This window comes from Episyrphus balteatus, chromosome 2 (genome assembly GCF_945859705.1).
Source record: "Episyrphus balteatus chromosome 2, idEpiBalt1.1, whole genome shotgun sequence".
NCBI classification, from domain to species: Eukaryota; Metazoa; Arthropoda; class Insecta; order Diptera; family Syrphidae; genus Episyrphus; species Episyrphus balteatus.
In genome coordinates this window covers 125,137,811-125,162,307 of record NC_079135.1, presented here as the reverse complement: position 1 = coordinate 125,162,307, position 24,497 = coordinate 125,137,811, and the positions used below count along the sequence as shown (strand labels likewise).

At 30.8% G+C, this 24,497-nt stretch overlaps 1 protein-coding gene across 4 annotated transcripts; it reads right to left on the bottom strand.

The window, feature by feature from the left end:
• Positions 1 to 3,186: 3,186 nt before the first annotated feature.
• On the bottom strand, positions 3,187 to 23,829 carry LOC129909897 (golgin subfamily B member 1). Of its 4 annotated transcripts, none has more exons than XM_055987046.1 (13): positions 23,624 to 23,825; positions 23,417 to 23,555; positions 22,953 to 23,350; positions 22,805 to 22,886; positions 22,632 to 22,741; positions 19,674 to 19,778; positions 18,327 to 18,416; positions 12,662 to 18,178; positions 9,741 to 9,836; positions 9,386 to 9,678; positions 9,221 to 9,320; positions 8,523 to 8,786; positions 3,187 to 3,479 (listed from the first exon to the last, which is right to left on the bottom strand). In XM_055987046.1, exons 1-13 carry the CDS (start codon positions 23,663 to 23,665, stop codon positions 3,429 to 3,431), a joined length of 7,287 nt encoding a protein of 2,428 aa, XP_055843021.1. In that variant the 5' UTR covers positions 23,666 to 23,825; the 3' UTR covers positions 3,187 to 3,428. The 4 variants fall into 4 exon arrangements, with proteins under 4 accessions (XP_055843021.1, XP_055843019.1, XP_055843020.1 ...); XM_055987044.1 differs by lacking the exon at positions 3,187 to 3,479 and adding an exon at positions 4,683 to 5,894 and having other exon boundaries at positions 23,624 to 23,823; XM_055987045.1 differs by lacking the exons at positions 3,187 to 3,479; positions 9,221 to 9,320; positions 9,386 to 9,678; positions 9,741 to 9,836 and adding an exon at positions 4,683 to 5,894.
• Positions 23,830 to 24,497: the final 668 nt, after the last annotated feature.

Here is a 24,497-nt window from a genome sequence, read left to right as displayed (position 1 = left end):
ATTTTGTTTAGTTTATTACTTTTAAAGTTAATTTTGTTTTTGTATGATTTTTAATGACACGGAGGCAGAAAAATATCAAATATAATATAAAAATGAAAACGAGGATTTTTGTTTAAATAAATAAAAAGTTATAAAAAAAACTTAATCAAAGTAGAATACGGAACCTCTTTAATGTTAGGAAAAAGGATGAAATCGTTTGACCCGTTTTTTGAGGAATACAACTTTTTTCATTTTTGTCAAATATCGTCGGCACAAAGCAAAACCGCGAATCTGCATTTTTGGAAATTTTTCACTTTAATGCGTCATTTAACTTGTTATCGGTACCTCTATCCACTGCTTCGACCCCAATCATCCATCTGTTGCCTAAAAGCCTAAAATATCAATTTCCGTAGCACGAGTTCCCATAAGATTGCATGCATTTCCGAAACTTTTAAGCCGTTTTTCTCAAAACTACAATTTTGCAGATTCGTGGTTTTGGCGTTGTGCCCACGATATGTCATAAGTACCGTAGTTTAATCCTTACAAAAATCAATTTCCCCTTTAGGGAATTACACAAAACCCTTAACTAACAAGTTTGAAGCAAATCGGGCAAGTGGTTTGAGATGTACATAGTTTGAGATAGACAGACAGACAAACAGATTTATGAGAACCACTTTTTTGACATTCATCGTAATGTAATGCCTCATTGTTATCTAAATTTGACCTATAGTCAATTTAACCCATTATTCATAACATCGTCGCTGGATCAAAAGATTTTAAGTGTTTAAACTTTGGTCAGTGAGGCGTATGTGGAACGTTTTTTGATAATTAAATTAACGTTGGTTAACAAAAATTTGTTTTTTAACAAGCTAAACAAGTGAAACAAGCTATACTTAAAAACTTCTTTTACAAGCAAACGCAAAACACCAGCGCCGACCCCTTAAGGAGCATCGTTAGCAGCATATTATGTAGGTCTGATAGGTTAATTGGATTCAGTATTATAAAAACCCTAAATTATATGTCGCATGCAATTTAATTTCTTTCAGGTTTTTGTAATCCTCTTGCACTTTCCGGTTGGACCTTGAAAATAGCGAACATATGATTTTTGAGAGTTTTTGATTTAAGGAAGATAATAAAGATTAGAATTACCAACCATTGTCCATTTAACTGGACTATTTACCTTAATTATGCACATTTATTCGAATTATGTATATTCTCAGTCAAAATGCGCTTCAAAGTAAACAATTATTATTGGTGGTAAAAGATTTTTGTTTCAATTTGATTTACCTTAATAATATTGTATCCTCTTGGGCTTATTTATATTCTTAAAAGATAAAGCGATAAAAGAACAACAACAATCACAATTGGTCACAATGTTTTAACACACCCCACAGGTTTCTCGAACACCAAGTAAAATTTGTTGTCTCCCAAAAACCCCCCCAAGGTCAAATTTGAACAATAAACCTACCTTGTGTAATTAAGGAAAGTTATAGACGATAAATGAGCAACAAATTAATAGTAATTGCGACAAGAAACCATTCAAGCCGACCGACGACGACGTAACACCAGAAACATTGCTCATGTAGTTTAGGGAGGTTGGTTGGTAAACGATGCCGATGAAAGAAATTCCTTTTATACCGGATAGAATGAATGGGCGAGAAGAGGAGCAAGTTGATATATAAAATAAAGGCGGAAAGTCCGAACATCCGTAATGTTTTTCAAAAGCTTACTATACACACAAAAAGGTGTTGAATAAGGTGCACCTTCAGTTTATTTTGTAAGATGTTCTAAAAAAAAAAAGGAAATGATGTATCTATTTAGCTTCAATGTTTTCTTTGTTTACGTCGTTGCTGCAGAGAGCAATTAAATTGAAAAAGCAAGAGATAAATGTTTTATACAATGAGATTGTCTTTGGATAAAATTTGAATTAGTCAAGGTGTTTAGTTTGAAAGGAAAAATATTTTTCTAAATGATTTTTATCTGGTGCATATAAAACCTTAACGCCTTTCTGTAAAGAATCTAAATTGCATATAAAATTTTAAATTGTTTTTAGTTTTGCTATAAGTTGATTTTCTTATAAAAAAAAAATCTGTCACGAATTGTTTCTGAGGCAAAAATGTTTGAGAAATTCCAATAAATTGAGATGACACCCGTACTGAACGTTGATCCACATTGTTACAAAGGAAGACCCTATCTTTGGTGGCTTTCAATTAGACACAGCTGTCTAGGTACTGAACTCTGATGTGCGGATCATAAACAAGGTTCCTGAGCTTTTCCTTATAATCCGCTCAAGAATAGGCCATTCGATTGCAATTAGGTTTTCAAACCCAAGAGGAATGCTACATACAAGATTTCCGAATTAAAGCACGACTTGTCAATAAAGGTTGAACGCAAAAAAAAAATGGAATCAAATACGAAAAACTTGCACTGCTTGCCTTCTGTAGCACCGGTGGAAATATTGAAATTTTGTGTGAGTTTTTTACACAAATAAAGGGTCCAGGGGAAATCAGCACAAGTCCATTCCAACTCATTCCGAAAAAAACGCATTTTAAAATTTTGTAAGGATGCCATCAGACAGTGCTCAGTAAATACTGCAAAACCTCATCATTAGTTAATTTTTTGACAAAAAGTGGAGATGTGCCGTTTTTCCCCTAAAATGGATATGATTGATAGTATTAAAGGCCTTTGAAAAGTCAAGCAGAACCAAAAAAGTAATCTCTTCTTTATCCAATGCTTGCCCTTAAGTTCTTCAGTAACATTCAAAAGTGTAGTAATACAACTGTGATTTTTACGAAAACCAGATTGCTTTGGACTAATCAATGAGTTGGCGACTAGATTTGTTTTTGCAGAATCCTTTGACAAAAATAGCAGTATGAAGATATGCCGCAAATCATCTTTTTTAGCATTTTAAGGAAGCAGTATGATTTTAAAAACCTTCCCATATCTCCGAGTGCACACTTTGTTTCCATCTTAAGGGTGTCTAATACTTCGGATATAACTGTTTATAAAATTTTACTTACCGAGAATAAAAAAAAATTAAAATTATATTACATTAATCGGGAAGGAATTTCGAAACTGCATACATACAGGAAGTTTTTTTTGAAAAATATACTCATCAATATCTTAGAGTTTTCAAAAACATTAACGACCAAACACTGAAAATATATAATCTTCAAACACATCTCAAAGAACATCACAAAAACACAATTACAATCATATAAAAAAATATATAATAATATATTAATAATATTTATGAATAATACACACTTAGAAAAAAGGAACTAACATTAAACAAAAAAAAAATTAATGTAAATTATTATAATATAACTAATAGTACCAAAATTACCAAAAAAAAGTTTCATATGTATATAAAATTTGTACAATTTACAATATACTGCAATGCAGCTAAGCTGATGATTATACTTAGTAAGTAAAATTTCGTTTTTGTTTTATTTTTTCTTAAATAAATTGCTCAGTCGTCTTTTGTTTGGTGGAGTATTCTGAAAAGAGAAATAAGTTTACAATAATTCAAATTATTAAAAGAAATACCAAGATATTTGTTTATTTATTTTAATTAATTTATATAACATATGTAAATTAAATTTATATTTAATTATTTTTAACCCTCTACTGCATACGAAGCCAAATATGGTTTTGCCTGTTTGTATGCACTTTTCTCTTCTCTGTCACAAAAAAATGGTAAAGATTAATTACAATCCTCTTCTTTGTGTTTCTGAGAACCCATAGAGATAGTTATTTCGTGTGTCCGACACAAAATAAAGGTGTATTTTATGATCACAGGTGAGTCGATCAGTCGTGTGCATTGAAATCGAATGTGTAGAATATATTCATACTTTAAGTGCTAATTACTGCGTTTGTTTGGAAAGTAAAGTGGAATAAAAAAATTTTTTTTGATCGATTGTCTAATTGTGTATGCTGTGAACCATATTTTTTTGAAAAAAAATTATTGGACTGGTCTTGGGAGGGTAAAAAGTACGGAAGCCATATTTGGCTTCGTATGCATTGAGGGGTTGTAAATCTACACAATTTGTTAAATTTTTTTATTGGAAAATTTTGTTTCTTTACATTGTTATTTAGCTTGGAAGTATGTTTTACTTCAGAAATGGAGCCCCTTCGCTTTAAGAGACATTTTTCTCATGTTTACCCCATTTCCAGCGGCGTAACCACAAAAATTTTAGGGGGAAGGGGGCTCACCTATAATATTTTTCAATAATTTTATTACTTTTTAGTTTTTGTAAGATCTGGGAAAATGTTGGAGCAAGACTTAATTCGGCAGTCGAAAGAATGTGAGCCAGACAAAATATATATAACGGACAAAAACAAACTGCTTTTCTCGGTTCCATGTCTTAAAATGAGCCAAATTTGAATTAATTCTTAACCTTTTGTAATGCAATGTATTTATTTTACTTTATTTTGTTTTTAAATGATAAATATTTATCTTTTGATATTTTTAATTGTATTCTTTACATAATCTGAGTAAAAAAATTAGTAAAATTTCTTACCCCTTAATGCATACGAAGCCAAATTTGGCTTATAAACAAATTTTTTAAACAAATTAATTTAAACAAATTTTTTTAATGAAACCCGTTTTTAAACAACCCAAAGAACCCATGTAAAGCATTTTTTAATTTTTTCGTCCGCTAATATTAATTCATGCAGTAGAGGGTTAAGGACATTTTTTTTTTAAGGAGGAACATCATTTTTACAGAGTATTTTCGTTTTTTGTTTTTATACATAACTACAACTTAACATTTTTTTACATAATTCAAATTAGAAAATAAATAATAATATTTTTTCTTAAAAAAATAACATAAATATTTGTACTTCTATCGATGAATAAATTGAATAACAAATGAAAGTATTCCAATAAGTGTTGCTGTTAAACTGAAAGCAATAGCAGTTTTCGCCGAAACATTCATTTGTAGCCACATTTGTGCCAGATCCTTGAGGGTTATGGTCTGGTTCGTGACCAATATCACACTCTTTCCATCATGTCCTTTTACATATATTGAACTTTTGCGTACCATTGTTGTACAGACATTTGGTATTTTACGATTTAATATCACACTAGCTCCGTAAATGGTTCGTGAATGGACATTACTTGAGGAATAATTTACATTCGAATGCGATCGATTGGGATTATTTATTTCACTTATCTCGAAGGGGGCATTGGATTCTTTAGCTTCTAACAGCTGTTGAAAGTGTTTTGAGGTTTTATCATTATTAACCTCATCATCATGATCACTAAATGAGTTTTCATCATCTTCAATGGCGTGTTTCTTCATATTTTCTTCTTTCAAAAAGAAATCATCATTATTATTATTGCATGATTCATCATCCCAACTAGGACATAAAGAGGCTTTTTTAATAAAGTTCTCTCCATTGAAAACTTCATTACGAAATTTATTGAAATTTGCATTTCTTTGACTTTTCGATTTAGTTCTATATATTTCACGAGTTCCCATAGTTGGAGTGCGACAATTTCTAGCAAACATTGAACCACGAAGATATATTGAACCTCTACGATCTTTAGCACGTTTTGTACGTTTTTTCGTCGAACCACCACTACCAACAAATCGAACATCTTTCATTCGAGGTGAATTTACATCAGAATTTCCACTATCCGATGCATATGAAAGACGTGGCTGTCGCCATTTATACAAAGACGACATCCTCCGATTCGTCTCTAAATTCTTTAGAGAAGATGGAAGATTAACAGCTGGTTTGACAAGACAATCGGGTGAATATTCAGGGCCTGGACTAGCGGTAGACATTATTTGATCAAGTAAACGACGTTGATCAATATGTGCTTTGCTTTTGCGTGGCGTTGACGAACATTGAATTGTGGAGCCTTTTAATAGTTTTTGTTTGAAGTTCGTCACATAACTTTTACGCTGAAATAATTTTAAACTTATTTTAATAACTTGGCCGCCGGTAATCTTGTAAAACACGAGGACTTCATTGAACAACAAAAAATAAACAAAAACAACATGACTAACATACAAACGAAATTTGTTGGGAAAGATTTAGTTAATTCAGTAGCGAAAGAGAAATAAAAGGATACAATCAATTATTTTCGAATATTTATCACACCAAGATAACATTTTTATTATATTTAAGAAGCCAAGGATAAGGCCAATAACTCCATGGTGCCGTCAAAGACTAGCTCTTAACAGAGAAACAACTACTTTTTATATGGAAGCGCATCAACCAAGAATATCTTCAAAACAACGTTCAGCATTTCATTTGAGCACAATTTCAAATAAATTCAATTAAATATTGGCCAGCTAAAAGTCGCAATCCGAACTAATAATAGCACATGTGAGGAATGATGTTAAGATTAAGCTGAGAAAAAACAAAGTACTCCGGGGCGCAATAATTAGTGAGATGGACCATGACGCCAGAATTTTGAGTTCGTATACCAGCCTCCACCACCTAAAAACATTTTTTTCAGGGGTAATACTGGTAAGAAAGAGTATCATTGTCATGAAAAATTGCATGTTTTAGGTGGGCCCCGTCGATTGTCGCAAATTAATTACACGTACAAAAGAATGGTTGAGCTCGAGAGTTGTTAGTTTGTTTACTTTTGTTAAAAAATTATTAAAAAATGTTGCCCTATCAAAACAGGACTCGAAATATCAACAATGTTACGAATGAAATGAAACAATTTAATAAATCAAAAAGAATGATTTCAGAGAGGTTATCATTCAGTTCTTTTCAATTGATTTAAGTTCAGCGACGGTTTATTGGGGATTGAAAAAGCTAGACAAATGAAACTACTTCAACAGCTCATTGCTCAGTAGGATAGTAGTGTAATTAATTTTAAGAAGACATTTCTTGAGTAGCCTTGAAAACATTATTCAAGTTACCAAATCTAAGAACAGACCATTTCAAAACCCACTTGTCAAAATAAATTGTGTCAAGGAATTGTCAATATATATTATTCATCGTTTGGTGCACATTCTTTTGCTTAAACAAATTAAAAATAAATAACAATTAGTCAAAGTTAGTATTTTGTTAACTTAGATCTTGCTTTATTATTTTGCAAACCGCGCACTCAATGGACCTTGGGTAGCTGTTTTTTTTTATAATGAGCACTAAAGGGGTTTTGGGTACCCTTAATATGTATGTAAACACAATACGAGCTTAAGGAAAAGAGGAAATGATGTTACACGATTTCAAGCAACCGTGGCTCAAAGAAATACAATTGTAAGCTGTATTTTCTGAACATGCCTTTTAATATATAAAGAATTAAGGACAGTTTGCTTTCAGGCTGAGGTATAAAAATATGGAATAGGGCATTTATGAAAATAGAATCGGAGTTTAAGCTTGAATGTAAACAAAAGTAGTATCGAGTTTTCGATTGGTCAATTTCAATGGTCAATGGAAAAATTACCTCATAAAAAAGTCAGATTTCTTAAGAAAAAAAATTTATCTCGGTTATTTATGAAATATTCCCAACAATGTTATACCATTTTGAAAAGAGAATTGAACACACCAACTTTTAAGGCAACTTGCCGAAACATCGTAGTGCATTTTTTTTACACTACGGCTCATTGAATTAGAGTCATGTAAAAATTTTTAGTACTAAGTTGGGTAAAAAAGTAATATTTTCTTTAAAACTGATGCAGCTGAGTTCAAATTTTTGAATGCATTTGATAGCAGGGTTATTCAAGGTTCCGTAACAAAAGAAAAAAATGAGAAAAATTAAGATTTGTAGTCACGGCACATGAAAAACCGTCACAGGGTGACCATTTTTTCGACTTTTTTTCAAATGCCCATAACTCCCAAAATATATGGCTGCGATTTTTTTTTATTATTTTTCTGATAACTGTCACCACCTACCCTATCTACCGTTTTCGTTTCGACGTTAACTTTTGGGACACCCTGTATAAGTAATATTACGTATGTATAAACAATAATAAAATATATCACCCGAACAACTGGAGAAAACATCGAACAAAAAGTGGGGCTAGGGCTTATGGTCACACAGTTTAAAGATTTCTCATTAAGCGAAGAACATTTATTTCCAGTGACATTAGTATTTTTTTCTGTGAACAATATCATGACCAAATATATTTATCGAAATAACTTGTTTGTTTTATTTTTATTTGACTAGAGTAGGCATGGTAGGTAGTCCTTAGAATTTTCTACAGCAACAAAAAAAAAATCTCCATCTCCAAGGAGTAATTTAGTTGTTGAAGTGACCATATGTAATGGCTCACGGTTCATATTGAATGCCATAGCCTTAAGTAGACATAGTAGACATAGATAGAGATAACAGTTTCAAAATTTCAATTTGTCGAGTTGGTATATCAATGTTTTCTAAAAATAATTCAGAAATAACAGTCCACATGTTACACTAGATTAGGTAAACAAAATTTCAAATTACAACGCCATTAAAACTATTCACTTATAAACTATCTTTTTTTTTTTTTTAAACTTAAAAACAAAAATTCAAACAGATACTAAAAACTAAAAAAAAAACATACAGAATTGTAAAAAAAAAAATCTAAACTTACCTCATCCCCTCTCATGCTCAACTTCGAAGAGAAAAATTTAAATTTAGCTGGAGTCTTTGACGATGATGATGAACAACTCGCCATATCAAGTGATTCTTTTAAAATTTCTCGATTAAGTTCTCCAATTCCACCGAAAGATAAACGACCAGCGTTTTTACTTGGAGTTGGTGGACCTGGACGTTTATATGATGTTGCACCAGATACTTTTTTCCTTTGGCCTGTATTTAACAAAGTACTTGAACTGTCATCCAAAGTTGGAATATCCTAGATAGAGAGGCAAAAATGAATAAATAATATTTTAATTACACTGAGACAATAAATGTTTAACTGTGTAGTAGTAGCTAGTAGAGAAAAAATAAAAAAAATGGGACACAAATAAAACAAAAAAGGAATAACACAAATTGACAATTATCACTTGAAACACTGTACGACACACAAAAACGTTAAAAGGGTTTGAATTTCTTGATAAAATAGAATTTTTAACTTAAAATGTTTAAACATTTAATAATAATTAATTCATTAATTGCATTTTTTTCTTTTGCTTTGGAATAACGCAAACAAGTTTTTGTCTTTTTTATTTTTGAATTAATTTATCGTACAGAAATTGATTTGCGATTCAATTGTCATTTTTGTTCAATGTGTTTTTGCTGAATCGTTTTAATTCCTGGTGTCCTTTTTAAACTTGTTATGTCGCTTACTCGAATTTCCTCTTCTCCCATTTGATGATCAAATTGTGCCAAATAAGTACTCTTCAAGTGTGGTGGCAATAAGGAATTTCTGTATTGAAGTTCTTGGGCACTAGAAAATAAATTTAAAAAATCATTTCGAGATAAGTACAATTTTTGTCAAGTTTTCCATCTTACCAGATATCTGTGTTAAAGTATTCCGACATTCGTCCGTCCTTCAAATCCGATAAATATGTATTGTTAAAGATTTCTCCTTCTTCATCTTCCATTCTCAAATTCGAACTTAAGACCTGATGAGCCGATGATGGTGCACTTGTTGGCCTAAGTCGACTCAACTGACGAGGTTTATTTTCAAGATCTTTCAGTTTTGTCTTCAAGAAAGTATTTTCCTTTTGGAATTCCAAAATATTCTCATTCAGTCGGAAAATCTGATTGGAAAGTTTCTTAATATGTTCTTCGTGTTTGTCATTCTATTAATAAAAAATAAAATAATGAGATAAGAACTATTTTGAAAGCAAACAAAATTTCATACCTTAGCATTTAATGAATCAATATCCGTTTTGTAAACAGCAACTTCACGTTCTTGTTTCTTTTTCATTTTTGCAACTTCATCATTATACAAAGTTTTCTATACCAATAATTCAGAATGTAACATTTTTTTTGTTTTGTTATGATTTTGAAATTAAATTAGTTTTATTAGTAAAAAGGAAAAAAAATATTACACATCCCAGGACATCACATCAATAATATTATTATAATAATTAATTAATAGAGACATTAAGTACGTTATACGAATACAAAAATATTATCTAAAATATTGCAGGAACATTACTTTTAACAATTAATTCCAAATCATTTTTTATCATTAAATACTTGACTATGATAATTAAAAGAAAATGAAAAACTACGATTAATATGGTATATTTGAAGCAGGACTTTAGGCCATGTATCCACCATTTTTGTGGTCTGCTGATATGATTTTTTCTATTCTTGTTTTGTTGCAACAACTACAATTTGAGAAGAAAAAAAGAATAATTTTTAAGTGCATATAAATCAAATGACTTGAATAAAACAAAAGTATTTATGAGATTGAGAAAAAAAAAATGAATAAATTAATTGTGTCATCAGCAAAAATAAAGCAAACAAAATATGAACATACAACGTATCTCTTTTTCCATAATGAAACCTCTAACCAATTTTAAAATATTGCCAAATTGTTTGCCACCCCATAAAAAAACTACTTTTTGAAGTCCATACTGCTTATTTCGATTTATTTACTATGCTTCTTCCGCGAAACATTTCTTCTTTGAATAATTGAGTCTTCTCAACAAAAAAAAAATATGTACCTCAATTTACTGAGATAAATTCCCAAGACCTGATGAACTAATTAGTCATATTTAAAAAAATTACATATCTTTTCATTAAATATTCAGTTTATTTTTATCATCAGGAAATTTTCCTTAACTGAAAAAAGTATGATATTTAAAATTAAACAACTAACACAGCTGTTCTGATTTCCGTTTGAATTCTATTTTCCCCCATTTTCAAATTCTAACTGTTCCGAATTCCGTATTCGAACACATTTTGCGAATTCATAGGTGTTTCGAAAAATGAACGGGCCTACAATCCGACAATCCACGTAACAATTTGCTACCGCAAAGCAATATTATCCAACAAAAAAGTCGAATGGAAATCAGTAAAACCGTTTTCAATCCGTAAGGATTCAAATTTCGTTTTCAAATTCCAACGAATATTAGAACAGCCGTATAGATCTGAAAGTAAACTCTCTCGTCGGAAAGGAAACCAAGATGATACGACAACCGCACGAAATTTGTATGGCCTCTTTTAATGTACAGTCTCATGAATCAGCATAACAAGTAGGATACGACGATAAAGTAATGAAATTCGGTATACATTTTTTATATCATGCGAAACAAGAACTACAATTAGTTCATAAAAAATATATGAAAGAGAAAGGAAAGTGTGCGAACTGAGTGAGATAAGTATCGAAACAAAATGTTACAATTGTGTATAAAGAAAAAACCTTCCATAAAATTATAAACAAATTTATTTGCTAAATTCTATTTTCCATACAAAACTTTAGATCTCATCCAAAATTTACCCGAGCTAAAATTAAGTTGAGAATTGTAGCCGGAAGATGCGCAGTTACAACTGCTCGTTTCCAACTGTAATTTCGAAGTTTAATAATATTCACAGGTAAAATTTTGTGAATACCTACAATGTTTTCAAATGGTTTATCAGTTTTAATTGTTTGTATTACATATTTGTCGTATCTCTATAACATCATGTGGCATAATGCCTCGAGTACGTCAAAAGTTTTTTACACCATTGAAAATCAACTCGAGGATTTTATGTTACATCAGATTTAAAGAATGTACAAATGGAAATATTAACAAACCTAGCTCCCGCACACTAAAAACTTTCTATCGGCCGACAGTTTAGTCGGTCTCTTAATCAGTATGAAAATGTTTGAAAGTGCGCACACTACAACGATTAAGTATCGGTCTTAACTAAAGTTGCTGTTTCTTGAGTGATAAAAGTTTTATGAAGAAAACAAATTTTCTTACAAATCATGCTTCGAGGTGTGCTTCCGACAGGTTTTTGATGAAAAGATGAAAATTACAGCTAACACTTCTAAATAAAAGCTATTTCCGCATCTTTGGAGAGGTTTTCAACAAAATTTAAACAATCGTTATACAATCGTTATAATCGATTTAAATATTTTTGCGAGATTCGCGTATCGACCGATCATTAATTATTTTCTTTTCTGAAAGTATACGTCCACAAAATCAAAAATGACTTAATTCATGTAGATTGTAGAGTAATGGAATAAGTTTTCTAAATGTTGCTTTGCGAAAGTCGTGAGGAGGAAGTATCGGGTAGCTGGGGAAAAGGATGGAGTTGGAAATTAGGAAAGCGTCGAAACTTAACCTCGCCTGCAAACAAAAACATAAATAAGGCCAAAGACAAAAATTACCAAAAAGATCATTGTTTAAAGAAATGACAGCAGACGGACTATTATCACCTGAAGGGCACTGCGGATGTTGGTGCAGTGTGGCCTAAGTCCTTCTAACCATGGAAATTCGTGGCCATGTTTGGATTACCTGAAATCGTCTAATTTTATGGAATATGGGTTTTTTCAAAAGTTTTAACATACATCTTTTAATACATCTAAAAAATGGGTTAATATAAAACAAATAATCAACGTCAAACAAATATGTAATTTACTATCATCATGCGTATCAAAATAAAACTAAGATTTTAGATTTTAAATTTTTTTTAAACAAATTAATACAAACAAAAATATACAAAAAATACAATAAAAATTATAAATGTGATGCCCTTTTAATGAAATTGTGTGTGTATTTGTGTGTGTGTGATTTATAAACAAAACAAAAAATATACAAATATAAAATAAAAGATATCACTCACCATTTTATTCTTCATTTTTTCCAGCTTGCCTTCGAGTTCCAAACGCGTCTCTTTGATACGGTCCTCGCTGCCCTTAACTTCGGCCAATAACACTTCCTTCTCATCAGCCCATTTTTTCTCATTTTCTTCACAAATTCCACGACTTTTTTGAAGTTTCGCTTTGAAAATTGCTATATCTTCATTTAACTGTTCGATAATAAGCTTATCTTGATTACGAAGTTTCTCCAAATCACATTTTTCTGATGAGAGTTTTAAAATTTGCCCTTCTAATAGTTTTATTTGATTACCAAATTCAACTTCTGTTGAACGTCGTTCCTCAACAACTTGTCCCTCAATACCCATTAACCGTTCAACTGCTGTTCGATGATCTTTTTCAATTGCATCTCTTTCCAATTTTGAAGCTTCTACATCGGACTTTAGACTTTCCAATTCATTTTTCATACTCTCGTGTCCTTCTTGGGTGATTTGTAAACGAAGCGATAATTTTGAAAGTTGATCATTTAAACGAGAGTTCTCTTCTTCAATTTCTTTAGCATTGTTTTGATGTTTTTCATTTAATTCAATCAATTGCGAATTTGTATTCTTTGCATCGGTTAGATCTGATGTTAAGCTTTCAATCTCCTTTAATTTCATATTGAGAAGTGTTTTATTCTCCTGCAATTGTTTATTCAATCCACCAACTTCTAAATTCAATTGAACCTTATCTTGTTCAACTTTACTCAATGCCACATTTGAATCAGATAGAGATTTTGCCAATTTGCGTATTTTATCCTCCAAATTGAGTTTGATTTTTTCCAAACTGATTTTTGATGTTTTCAAATCGTTTTCAGAGCTTTCTATAATCTTTTTGTCTTCTTCAAGTTTCTCAATTTCTTTTTGCAGTATAATTGTTCTGGATTCAAGTACATCTTTGGATTTTTCACTTTTCGATAACTTTTCTTTGAGGCATTTGCATTCTAGATTAAGTCTGCTATTCTCACGCTGTGTTATTTCTGATGATGTTTTGACCATTTCCAAATTGCTTTGAGCAGCATCTGATTCTTTCTTTAATTTTCGACAATTAGCTTGTGATTCACCCAACATTAAAGCTTGTTTTTCAATTCGCTTCATATTGCTTTCGGCAGATTCTTTAAGACTTGCATTCTCCATTTGTAATTTTTTTAATTGATTTTCCAAATCTTGACTTCGAAGTTGTTCAGTTTTGATTAAATTTAATTTAACAAGAATTTCCTTTTCACTTAATTGCAATTTTTCCTCAATCGACCTCTGATTTAATTCTTTTGATTTTTCTTCATTTAGTTTAGATTCAAGACGATTTGATAGAATTTTTCTTTCTTCTTCAGCAAATTCTTTTTCTTTTCGAATTGATGCAATCTCTTGGATTAATCGAGATACGTTTTCCTTCTGTTCGGTGATTTCTTTATTGCACATTTTAATTTGAGATTCACTTGTGGTTTTAAGAGTTTCAATTTGCTCCCGAAGAAGAGATTCTTCACCTTGAAAACGTTTAACTTCACTTTCAGCCAAGTGATAGTCATTTTTGAATTTTTCTGCTTCTCGAACAATTGCCTGATATTTATTTTCGAGATCCATTTTCTCGTTTCTTACTTCATTAAACTCTTTATTGGAATTTTCCAAATCTTCAATGAGCTTACTCTTTTCAGTTGCTACATTTTTAAGGAGACATTTTACATCTTCCAGTTCCTTGTTGTATTTGTCAGCCTTTTGGTTAACTGCCCTGCTTTCAGCTTCCAGATTCAGGATTTTTGTTCGGAGTTCCCTTATCGTTTCGGTACTTTCTGCAATTTCTTTTTCAAATTCAAGTTTTGAGTTTTGATTTAATTTGTGAAGTGTTTCCTTTTGACTTTCTAAATCAGTAACTCTCAACCGAAGTTCTTCCTTTACATTAGAGACCTCAGTAATTTTCTCTTCTAACTGAATTTTAATTGCTTCAAGTTCTTCCTTGATCTGCTGATTTTCCGTAAGCTTTGACTGTAGCTGAAGCCAAGTGGTTTCTAGTTCTTCTTGAACCCTCTGATTTTCTGCCTCGGTTGCATTGAGATTTTCCTTAATTTGAATTTTTTCAGTAACTTCACCTTCTAATTGAAGTTTCACACTCTCGAATTCTTCTTTGATTTTTGTTTTTTCGAGAACTTCATTTTGTAATTCGATTCGTAGCTTCTCAAGGTCCATTTTACAAACCGTTACTTCATTTTCTAAACTACATTTAGTTTCTTCAAGCTGTTTCGTCACTAGATGTTTATTTTTGACTTCATTTTCTAACTGAAGCTTAGCCTGTGCAAGATCTTCTATTAGAGCTTTTGTTTTTGTAATTTCAGTTTCAAGTTGAAGAGAAATTTGTTGATATTTTTCTTGCTGTTTTTGGGTAATTTCAACTTGTGACTTCCGTTGAGAGTCTTCTTGTTCTTGATTTGATTTATAATTTTCAAAATTATTTTCACATTCTTTTCTTAAGCTTTCGAGATTTTCTTTTAGGGTTTGGTTTTCTGTACCTTCAATCACCAACTTATTGCGAACATTTTTTAGATCTTCAATTATTTGTTGTTTTTCGGTGATTTCATTTTCTAATTGAAGTTTGGTACTCTCAAGTTCACTTCTTATTTCTTTTGCCTCTGTGGCTAGAGTTTCGAAGTTTTCCTTAATTTGTTGTTTTTCGGTGACTTCACTTTCTAATTGAAGCTTTGTACTTTCGAGTTCTGTTTTTAGTTCCTTCGCCCCGGTGGATGCAGTTTCGAGAGCTTCTTTAATTTGTTTTTTCCCTGTGACTTCACTTTCTAGTTGAAGCTTTGTGCTTTCGAGTTCTTTTTCCATCTTCTTCGCTTCTGTGGCTAAAGTTTCTGATTGAAGGTTAGCACTTTCTAATTGAAGCTTCGTGCTTTCAAGTTCTGTTTTTATTCCTTTCGCCTCTGTGGCTAGAGTTTCAAGATTTTCTTTAATTTGTTGTTTCTCAGTGACTTCACTTTCTAACTGAAGCTTAGTGCTTTTGAGTTCTTTTTCAATCTTCTCTGTTTTTGTAATTAAAGTTTCTGATATAAGTAGTGTGTTCTCGAAGTCTTTTTTTATTTCCTTCGACTCTGTGGCTACCCTTTCGAATGCTTCTTGAATTTTTTTGTTCCCGGTGACTTCATTTTTGAGTAGAAGCTTTATACTCTCAAGTTCTTCTTTTACTTCCTTGACTTTTGTGGATCCAGCTTCGAGTTGTTCTTTCAATTCCCGCTTTTTTGTGACTTCATTTTCTAATTGCATTTTAACATTTTCTAGGAGCTCATTGATTTTCGTCTTCTCTGTAACTTCATTTTCGAATTGAAGTCTTATCTGTTCTAGTTCTTCTTTAATTTGTTGTTTTTCAGTTGTTTCGTTTTGCAATTGAATTTTGGTTCTATCAAATTCTTGACGAAGCTTGTTTGAAGTCTTACTTGCTTGTTCTTTCAAATCTGCTATTTCATTTTCCAAAAGACTCATATTTGACTGAACTTGGTTAAGCATTTCAACTGTTTTTTGAAGTTCTTCTTTTATCAAAACTTTTTCTGCGATTTCAGAATTTAACTGAGTTTGTGCTGTTTCCAGTTGTCTATTGCGCTCTTCTATCAATTTTTCATTTGTTAATTTCGAATCATTTTCTAATCGAAGAATCTTTTCTTGAAGTTCTTTGACTCTTTGTTCAGCTTGATTGTATTTTTCCAAGAGAATTTCGGCATCCTTAGCCTTGTTACAAAAGTTCTTTTCGAGTTTTTCAAAAGATGAAGTCAGTGATGATATTTCATCCTTCAGATCAGCTTCTCTTTTAAGTAATGTTTCTGTATAAGAAATCTGTTTAATTCGATCAGCTTCCAACTGCGCAACATTATTTCTTAAAGAAGATTGCTCTTCGTGAAGAGTCTCGACTGTTTTTTCTAATTCCGAAATTGTTTGTTGTAAAGAAGCTTTCTCTTCAAAAACATGATCACAGACGGTTGTAATATCACCAAGTAAACTCTTAGCATCGTTTTTTAGTCTACTATCCAATTGATCGATATCATCGATGTCACAAGATAACAAAGGGGCGTCAGTATTGGCTTCAAGTCCAAGTCGACATTTAAAGTTATTAAAGTGGTATAAAATACATTCTGTTACTTTACCAAAGGCTTCATTTGCTTCGTCAAATTGTAAAGAAACTTCTTGTAACTTATTTTGCCTCGAGTTACTTTCAGTTTCTGTATGAATTAACTTTGACGTCACTTCTTTCAATTCATTTGTTTTTTCTTCGAATCCTTCTTCATATTTATCGATAACATTTGAAAGATTATGAATTTTGTCCTGCATTGAATCAATCAAGCATTCTTTGTCAGTCTCTAGTTTCGAAATGAAAGAATCTTTAAGGCTTTGAGCATCGGTTAGTGTACGAATTCTTTGTTGTAAGGATTCTATTTGTTTCTTATTCCCTTGGATTAAAGTGAGATGGTAATTTCTGTCACGCGTTACACTCAAGTAGTTTTGTTTCGATTTTTCCAATTCAATTGATAACTGATTACTTTGTTCCTCAAATTCTCTTCTTTCACTTTTTTCATATTCTAATTGTTCAAAAAGATCCTTTTGAAGAGTTTCGAAATGAGTTATTTTATTCTCGAAAAGTTCCTTTTCTTGGTCGAATTCTTTGAATTTCTGCTGATTTTCATTGATAATCTGGTCTTTCTGTCCATTATCAGATTGTAACTTCGTTAAGATGTCTTCTTTGGTTTCCAGACAAGTCGTCAAATATTCCATTTGATGTTCGGTATCATGTTTTTCGGTTTTGAGATTTTCCAATTCTTTTTGAAGGTTTTTAATGTTATTCGCTTCCTCAGATCGTTCTTTGAAGCAATTCTCAAGTTTGTTTTCCAATTCTGAAATTGCAGTTTCAAGACTTGCTTTGGAAGTTTGTAGTATTTTGTTTGCAGAAAGCAAATCTTCGACTTCTTTTTTAAGTTCGGCATTTTGATTTTGACTTTCTTCGAGTTTACTTGCCAAATTAAGATTTAGTTCTTCAATTTGTTTTTCATTTTCTTTAATTCTTTTCAACTCAAAACAATTTTCTTCATATTTGGAAGCAAAATTTTGCATACAATTTGAGAAAATGATAAAATAATTTGAAAGTTCATTTATATTTTCTTCATCATCATCGTCAGTATTATTGATGTTTAGATTGTCATTGCAAATATCAAAGAGTTTTGAATATCTTGTAGTTAATTCACTCATAGCTTTCGATAGCTTTGAATTATCAATACGAATTGAAGAGATTTCTTCACGTAATTTCTCATTTTCATTTTCTTTTTCACGCAATTTAATATCAACAACTGAACCTAGATTTTCAGGACTATGAATGCTACCAGAGCTATTTGTGGCCCGTGACAAGTCAAGGAATTCAGCTGACATATTGAGATCTGGACGAGAGTTAACAGTGGACGAACGTATTTCGGATATCCATTGTTCCAGTTCAATTTTGGTATCGGAAAGATTTTGTATTGTGCGTTCTTTTTTCTAAATTGTGTTTTTGTTTGTTCGAATTATGAAATGACAAAGGATAAATGGGGATTGTTGGAAAAGGATACACAAGAAAAACATAAACAATGACAAAATACATAAATTTAACAAGAACATTATTTGATAGATATATTATTATGCTTACCTCAAGTTCCTGTGAGAGATCATCTACTTTTTCAGCCAAATCGGTTACGTTGCTTTGAAGATACTTCATTTGTTTTTCAGCATTTTTTAACTAAGAATGTAATATTATGAAATGACAATTAAATTTAACAGTTATAAGGTAATTTCTTCTTTTTTTTTTAATACAAATAAACAATGAAGAACATGCATAGAGTTTTTTTTTTTTTCTAAAAGTCTTTTGAAATGTCAACTAATGTAAGTTCGTTCACTTTTTTTTACTTGAGATTATCTTCTGACTTTGTGTAGGACAAATCTCAAAAACGATTACTGGAATAAAAATAACAACCTGTTGTGGGAAGCTTAATTAATCAAAATTCATTCTTCAATTTGCAACCTCTTATAACCTTTCTGTAATGCAACCGATTGCAGAATGGGTGCTGGGAATTAGTTCTAGCTGTTGCGCTTGTATTTCAATTTTATTTTTGTTGAGTTCAACCAAAATATTTCTATTTGTAAATGTTTGTTAAAAATATGTATTTTTAAGCAAAAATTTAAGTGATAATATGTAATAATGTTTGCCCCAGAAGGAGATGTGGTGAAAAGTTGATTTGAGCTAAATATTTAAACTTGTTGTTGTTCATTCAAAACATTCAATTCAAACATTCCATTATCAAGTCAATTATGGATTGTTTTTTTTAAGAGAAGAGCATAGTGATTGAATAAAAGAAATAATATAAATTTTCAAAAGAAAAATACTTTTACTGAGGGTGATATGTTCCAGGTATAAAAGTACTAAACGCATTTCGGATTTAACAAACCTGTTCTACTCTATTTTCTTATTTACCTGTTATCTCAGAAACGCCTACGGTATTTTTTCGCATGAGGTAGTGCCAGGGTTTACCCCAAAAAACATATTTTGGATCTACAAGCACAACGAAGGATTAAAAAAACCTTAAAGGTGGCATAATTAAACCACTTTTCCGTAGTTTGTTATGAATGTGTGTTTAATTGTTTTCTTCATAACTCTTTTGTAGCCTTCTTTGTTTTAATTAAGAAGAAAAGTAAGATTAATAATCGGTTTTGATTTTCTAACATATTTTGCTATTATTTAAAGAATATTCAAATAATTTTTTTTATTATTAAATATTGTTAGGTACACATAATTTTATTTTATTTTGAAAAACGTCCACACAAACCATTGAATTTGTACCAAAAATGGCAGTTAATTTCACTCGATTCTCTCGAAATATGTCTAAACACCTATATTTTCAGTATTAAATTTAAACCATTTTTTCCACTGCATTATTGAATTTAAAAAATTATACTTCAAAGATTTATGTACATTTTGTTAGAATTGGCTTCAACTTACCTTTTCTTGTAAAATATCTTTTTGTTCGGTGAGATCTTCAATTGTTTCACTTTGCTTGGCTATTTCCTGTTCTTTCTGGTCCAGTTTCTTCCTCAATCTTCGTATCTACAATAATTTAAAATGTTTTTATTTAAATACATGTTATGAATAAAATTTCCCAAAGAATGTTTCTTTGAAAATTGAAAACTTTTATAATACTCGGATGAATATCGCTGATTGGAAAAGTGCACAAGGACATCACTTAAACCTCTGATTTTGAAAAATGTTCAAAACAGTGTGAAGCTGTGGCTTTTGACAACTATGTACTGGTAAACATTTTACACTATTAACAACAACAAACAATTGATTTTGTTTAGTAGGTTTTCTTTTTGCAAACCTATCCGCAGAAGGATTTCCCAAATATCAACATTGAACAAAGATTAATATGCACGCACCAAGATAAATTAAACAATAAACATTCGAAACATTCTATCCTCATCTGGACTTAACTTCTATTCTTATCGATAGAAGCGTATTGTTTTTGTAATACTAGTAAACCCCTTAATGTGATACGGATAACAATGACAAAAAGAGCTATTTTTAGTAGCCGTTCATTTTTTTAAGTTAAGCAAAAAACTTTCTCTAAAACCACAACCAACAAATACTGTTGTTTAACTAACCTTAGCAATCGTTAGTTCTTATGTAACCAAATGGCTTATAATAACCTTATAAATTCATTCTTGAAGCAAAAATGCGCACCTGACAGGGTAACAAGAGGTATAATTTTTGAATGTAATTGGCAAAAGCTTCCAATTCACGATTCCATCAACATCTATATAGGTTAATGAAGAGTAATTGAAGGATGAATCTACTCCCGTCTGAACCAAATATTGTTTAGTTGGTGCCGAGTTTTACTCAGCAAAAATTAATTTAAATCCCTCCCTCCATGCTACGTTTTGCTAATGCAAGGAGACAAAGAAAAAAATAATAAATGGACAAGTATTGGATCCATTTTGAATCTTCTCTCTCGTTAAGTAATAGTGACTTGACAACGAGAGAGCAGATCCGAAATGGTTTCATTTGGGTCCAAGTTGGACCTGTTACTAGTCTGTCTGTCCACCATTTTCCTTTCAACCACCTTAACCTAACCTAACCCATTGAGAAGAAAATCCAACAACATTGAAAAGGACAAAAAATCAAGATGTCAGCGAAATGGCATGAGTTATAAATTACTTAGCATATGAGGAATTACTTATGCTCAAGTCTGTTTTTTGGATCTTTATCTTCTAGAAAAAATTTGGGGCCGAGGCACTGACCTTTATAAAAAAAACTGGTCTGCAAAATTTGTCTTTTTTTTTTCCTCCAAATAATTTTTTGAAATTATGAAAGATTTGACTTTCCTGAATGTAAATCGGGTTTCAGAAAAATTCTAGCACGTACCATTTTTTTTTTTTTTTTTATGATTTTTGAGAAATATGAGTACTTTATAGAAAATAACCCTTTTAGATTCGATTGACCTAGTACAAAAATAAAACTATTATTCGTATTCAGTTCAAATTTCGAGGACTTATTTCTCATAACATGATCTATTATATGACACCAAAATTTGTATTTAACAATTAAAGTTTACACACATTTTAAGATACTAATTGACAAAAACAGTACAAATATTAAAATCTTAATCAAAAAATATGTAAAAAGTCAAATATGTACAGAAAACTGTAACAAAATACATTAAAACAAATTTATACGTGTTTTGTAATGTTATATATTATTTTTCTATTTAGAAATATCTTATTTGTGATAAACCATTTGATACACGTGCCTTGTAAAGCTTCAGATTTGTTTCTTCTAGGAACAAAAGTATATTTTTCTTACGAATCTGCTGAGTTCGAATCCAAAGTCAAAAAAATTAAAAAATCACAAAATCAAGGTTTTTTTTTAGAAAATCTCAAAAACGAGAGCTGACCAGTATTTTTTGAATTCGGATTCAAAATCAACATACAAAAATCCATTCGAAAAAATTCTTTTGTTCTTGCGAGAAAGAAATATGAATTTTTAAGGATTATTTTTTTTATGGTAAGATATGCCAAACCTGACTTACTTAAATTTAGATATTTCGGAGAAGAAGAGATATTGAGAAGATTGAAACTGAATTTGAAGATTGTGACAAATTACGTTGAAAAAGATTACATTACGCTAAAATATATTCGAGATTTTTTAACGAGAATATCACAAAAAAAACTTGACGTGCTATGCCAATTTTGACTTGGGATTCGGAATCAGCACACAAAAATCCTTTAGAAAAGTATAGTTTTATTAAAAGGAGGATTTCCTGCAGACTAGTGAAATCAGAGAAAACCCATCATAGGTCACACACTTAAGTGGAAAATTATATCATTTAGCTAAGAGCCCATTACTGAATCTAGCTTTCTAGAGATCAGGCTTTATGGTTGAGATCGAGTTCTAACTTGGATAAAAAGCGGCTGAATACAATAGGGTAAATATACCTAAATCTTGTAGTACTGTCAAAATTTAAAGAGATATTTCTATCAACTTGTGCTTCTAACTATAATAAATTACACAACTGTTTTCAGGGGTAAATTAAAAAACCCGAATTGAAGCACTTACATATTGCTCATTTACTTGAATACTGTCATAACTAAAAAATCACAAGTTTTGAGTTATTAAAGCAGAAGTTATTGGAATAAAGTATTCTTAAATCCAGCAAAAAGTCATTTTTAAACCCTAAAAATTGACGGAGAAGGAGCACTAGTTTTGTTTTAGAAACGTAACTTTTTACATACAAGATCGATACCTACTAAATTCAAAATTAGTTTTCTGAAAAATTAGTTTTTTTTTTTAATTACGACAGTTTTCAAGTAAATGAGCGATATGTAATAACTTTTCTTAGTAAAATCTGGAGTTAGAAATAAGTAAATAATTTAAATTTTTTGAAGTAAATTTAAGTTAACAAACCTGTTCTTCTCCAGAGTGCATATTTCCCGAATCACTAATTTCCTTACTCTTCGATTGGATCTCATTTTTAAGATCTTTAATTTCCTGATTTGATTTTTTAAGTTCATGACCTAAATAGAAAAAAATAATTCATTACAATAAACAACCCCTAAACAAAAATTGTTCATACTTACTTAATTTATCAATTTTTTCTTCATATTTCTTCAAATCAGCTTCCAATACATTTTTTTCATATGACAATGTTTCAAGTTGTGCCTAAAATTTAATATAATTTGAAAACAATTCAAAAAAAAAAAAGAAAAGTAACAAAATTGAATTTACATTAAGAGTGTAGACTTTTTTATTCTTCTCCAAAAGCATACAACTTCTTGGAGTTGGTGGCGATATCCCCGGTTGCTTTCGTGGCGTCTTCATTGGACTTTCCGCCGCATAAACAAATCGACTATTATTTGGATTTGGCGGCGGAGTGAAATCCTGAATTGAAGCAATTACATGACGCAAAGTCTCTTTCGTCAGCGAATCCTCATTTAACAGCTTTTGAAAAAATGCTGTAATATTTCGCTGAGCGAGATCATTTAATTTCTGACAAGTTCCTTGGAAATATCCATCCGAAACTTTAACACAAGAAAAGTGCAACAACAGAGAATACACATAAACGTGATCACTTGAGCTAAGTGTGTTTTCATCATCGAAATGTGGTTCGAAAAGTGGATATTGTTCTATAAAGTAATTATTTAATATTTCTTCGTATTTTTTTCATCCCTTAAAATTAAGATAAGACAAACCTTTTAAGAAATCCGAGACATTTTTATATTGGCAGATGTTTGATTCTTTGAAATTATCTTTAAAATGTGTAAAGAATATTTCGATTTCAGTTTGATCAATGCTGTAGAATGTTTTCTCTAAGAAATTGCATTCTTTTACCTACAAGAATAATTTTAATTAATTTATAAAGAAAGTTTTCAGTTTTTAGCGCCATGAAAATTTCTTACCCATTGTAAAAGAATTTTCTTCCAATTATTTACAGGATCCATTTTTATTTATTTAACAAATTATTCACATTAAAATTATAGATACCATTTAATTAAATATATTTTTATTTATTAACATATAAAAAACAACGAATGTGTGGAAATTTAATTAATTTATTTTAGAAGATTTTTATTTCACGGAAAAAATAGAAAATGTAGGACTAGGACGCAAAACAAATGCCGTTAAAATAAAATTTTTCGAATTAAAAATTCGAGCAGTTATTTCTCTCACTGGCCGCTGTCAGATGCTGGGAGTGGAATGAAATGGGAAGGAATTTAATTGGGAAAATGTTGATGAGTGTGTTCAGAGGGAGGAATTTGTTTTTAGGAAATGGCTGTGTTTCAAGTTAAACTAAAACATGGTCGATAGATTTTTTAACATCGAAATTTTGTATCTGACATTAAACATTAAAATATTTTTCACCTGTGGGTAAACTTTAGTTCAAACATGGATTTGGCTATTTTACATTAGCCCTGTTCCATTGGAGGTGGTAGTTTACTCGTGAGTAGAAATCTACTACACCAACTACACTTTCGTATCTCCTCGAGTAGAAGATCGTGTGTTATTTGTAGTACTAGATCTACTCATGAGTAAACTACCACCTCCAATAAAACAGTCCCATTATGGATCTTGAACCAGTGATAAACCTAAGTTTTAACACCGATTTCAAAAAACAAAAGTTGCTGATCAACGGATTAAAAATTTGTGCAACTGGTCTTAAGTTTTTCATTTTGGGAAACCATCACAAAATAAAAACCATTTTTCACTAGAGCTCAAATAAAAAAAATCGTGAGTTGTCTGATTTCGTAAGTCAAATGAAATAATTTCCTACAC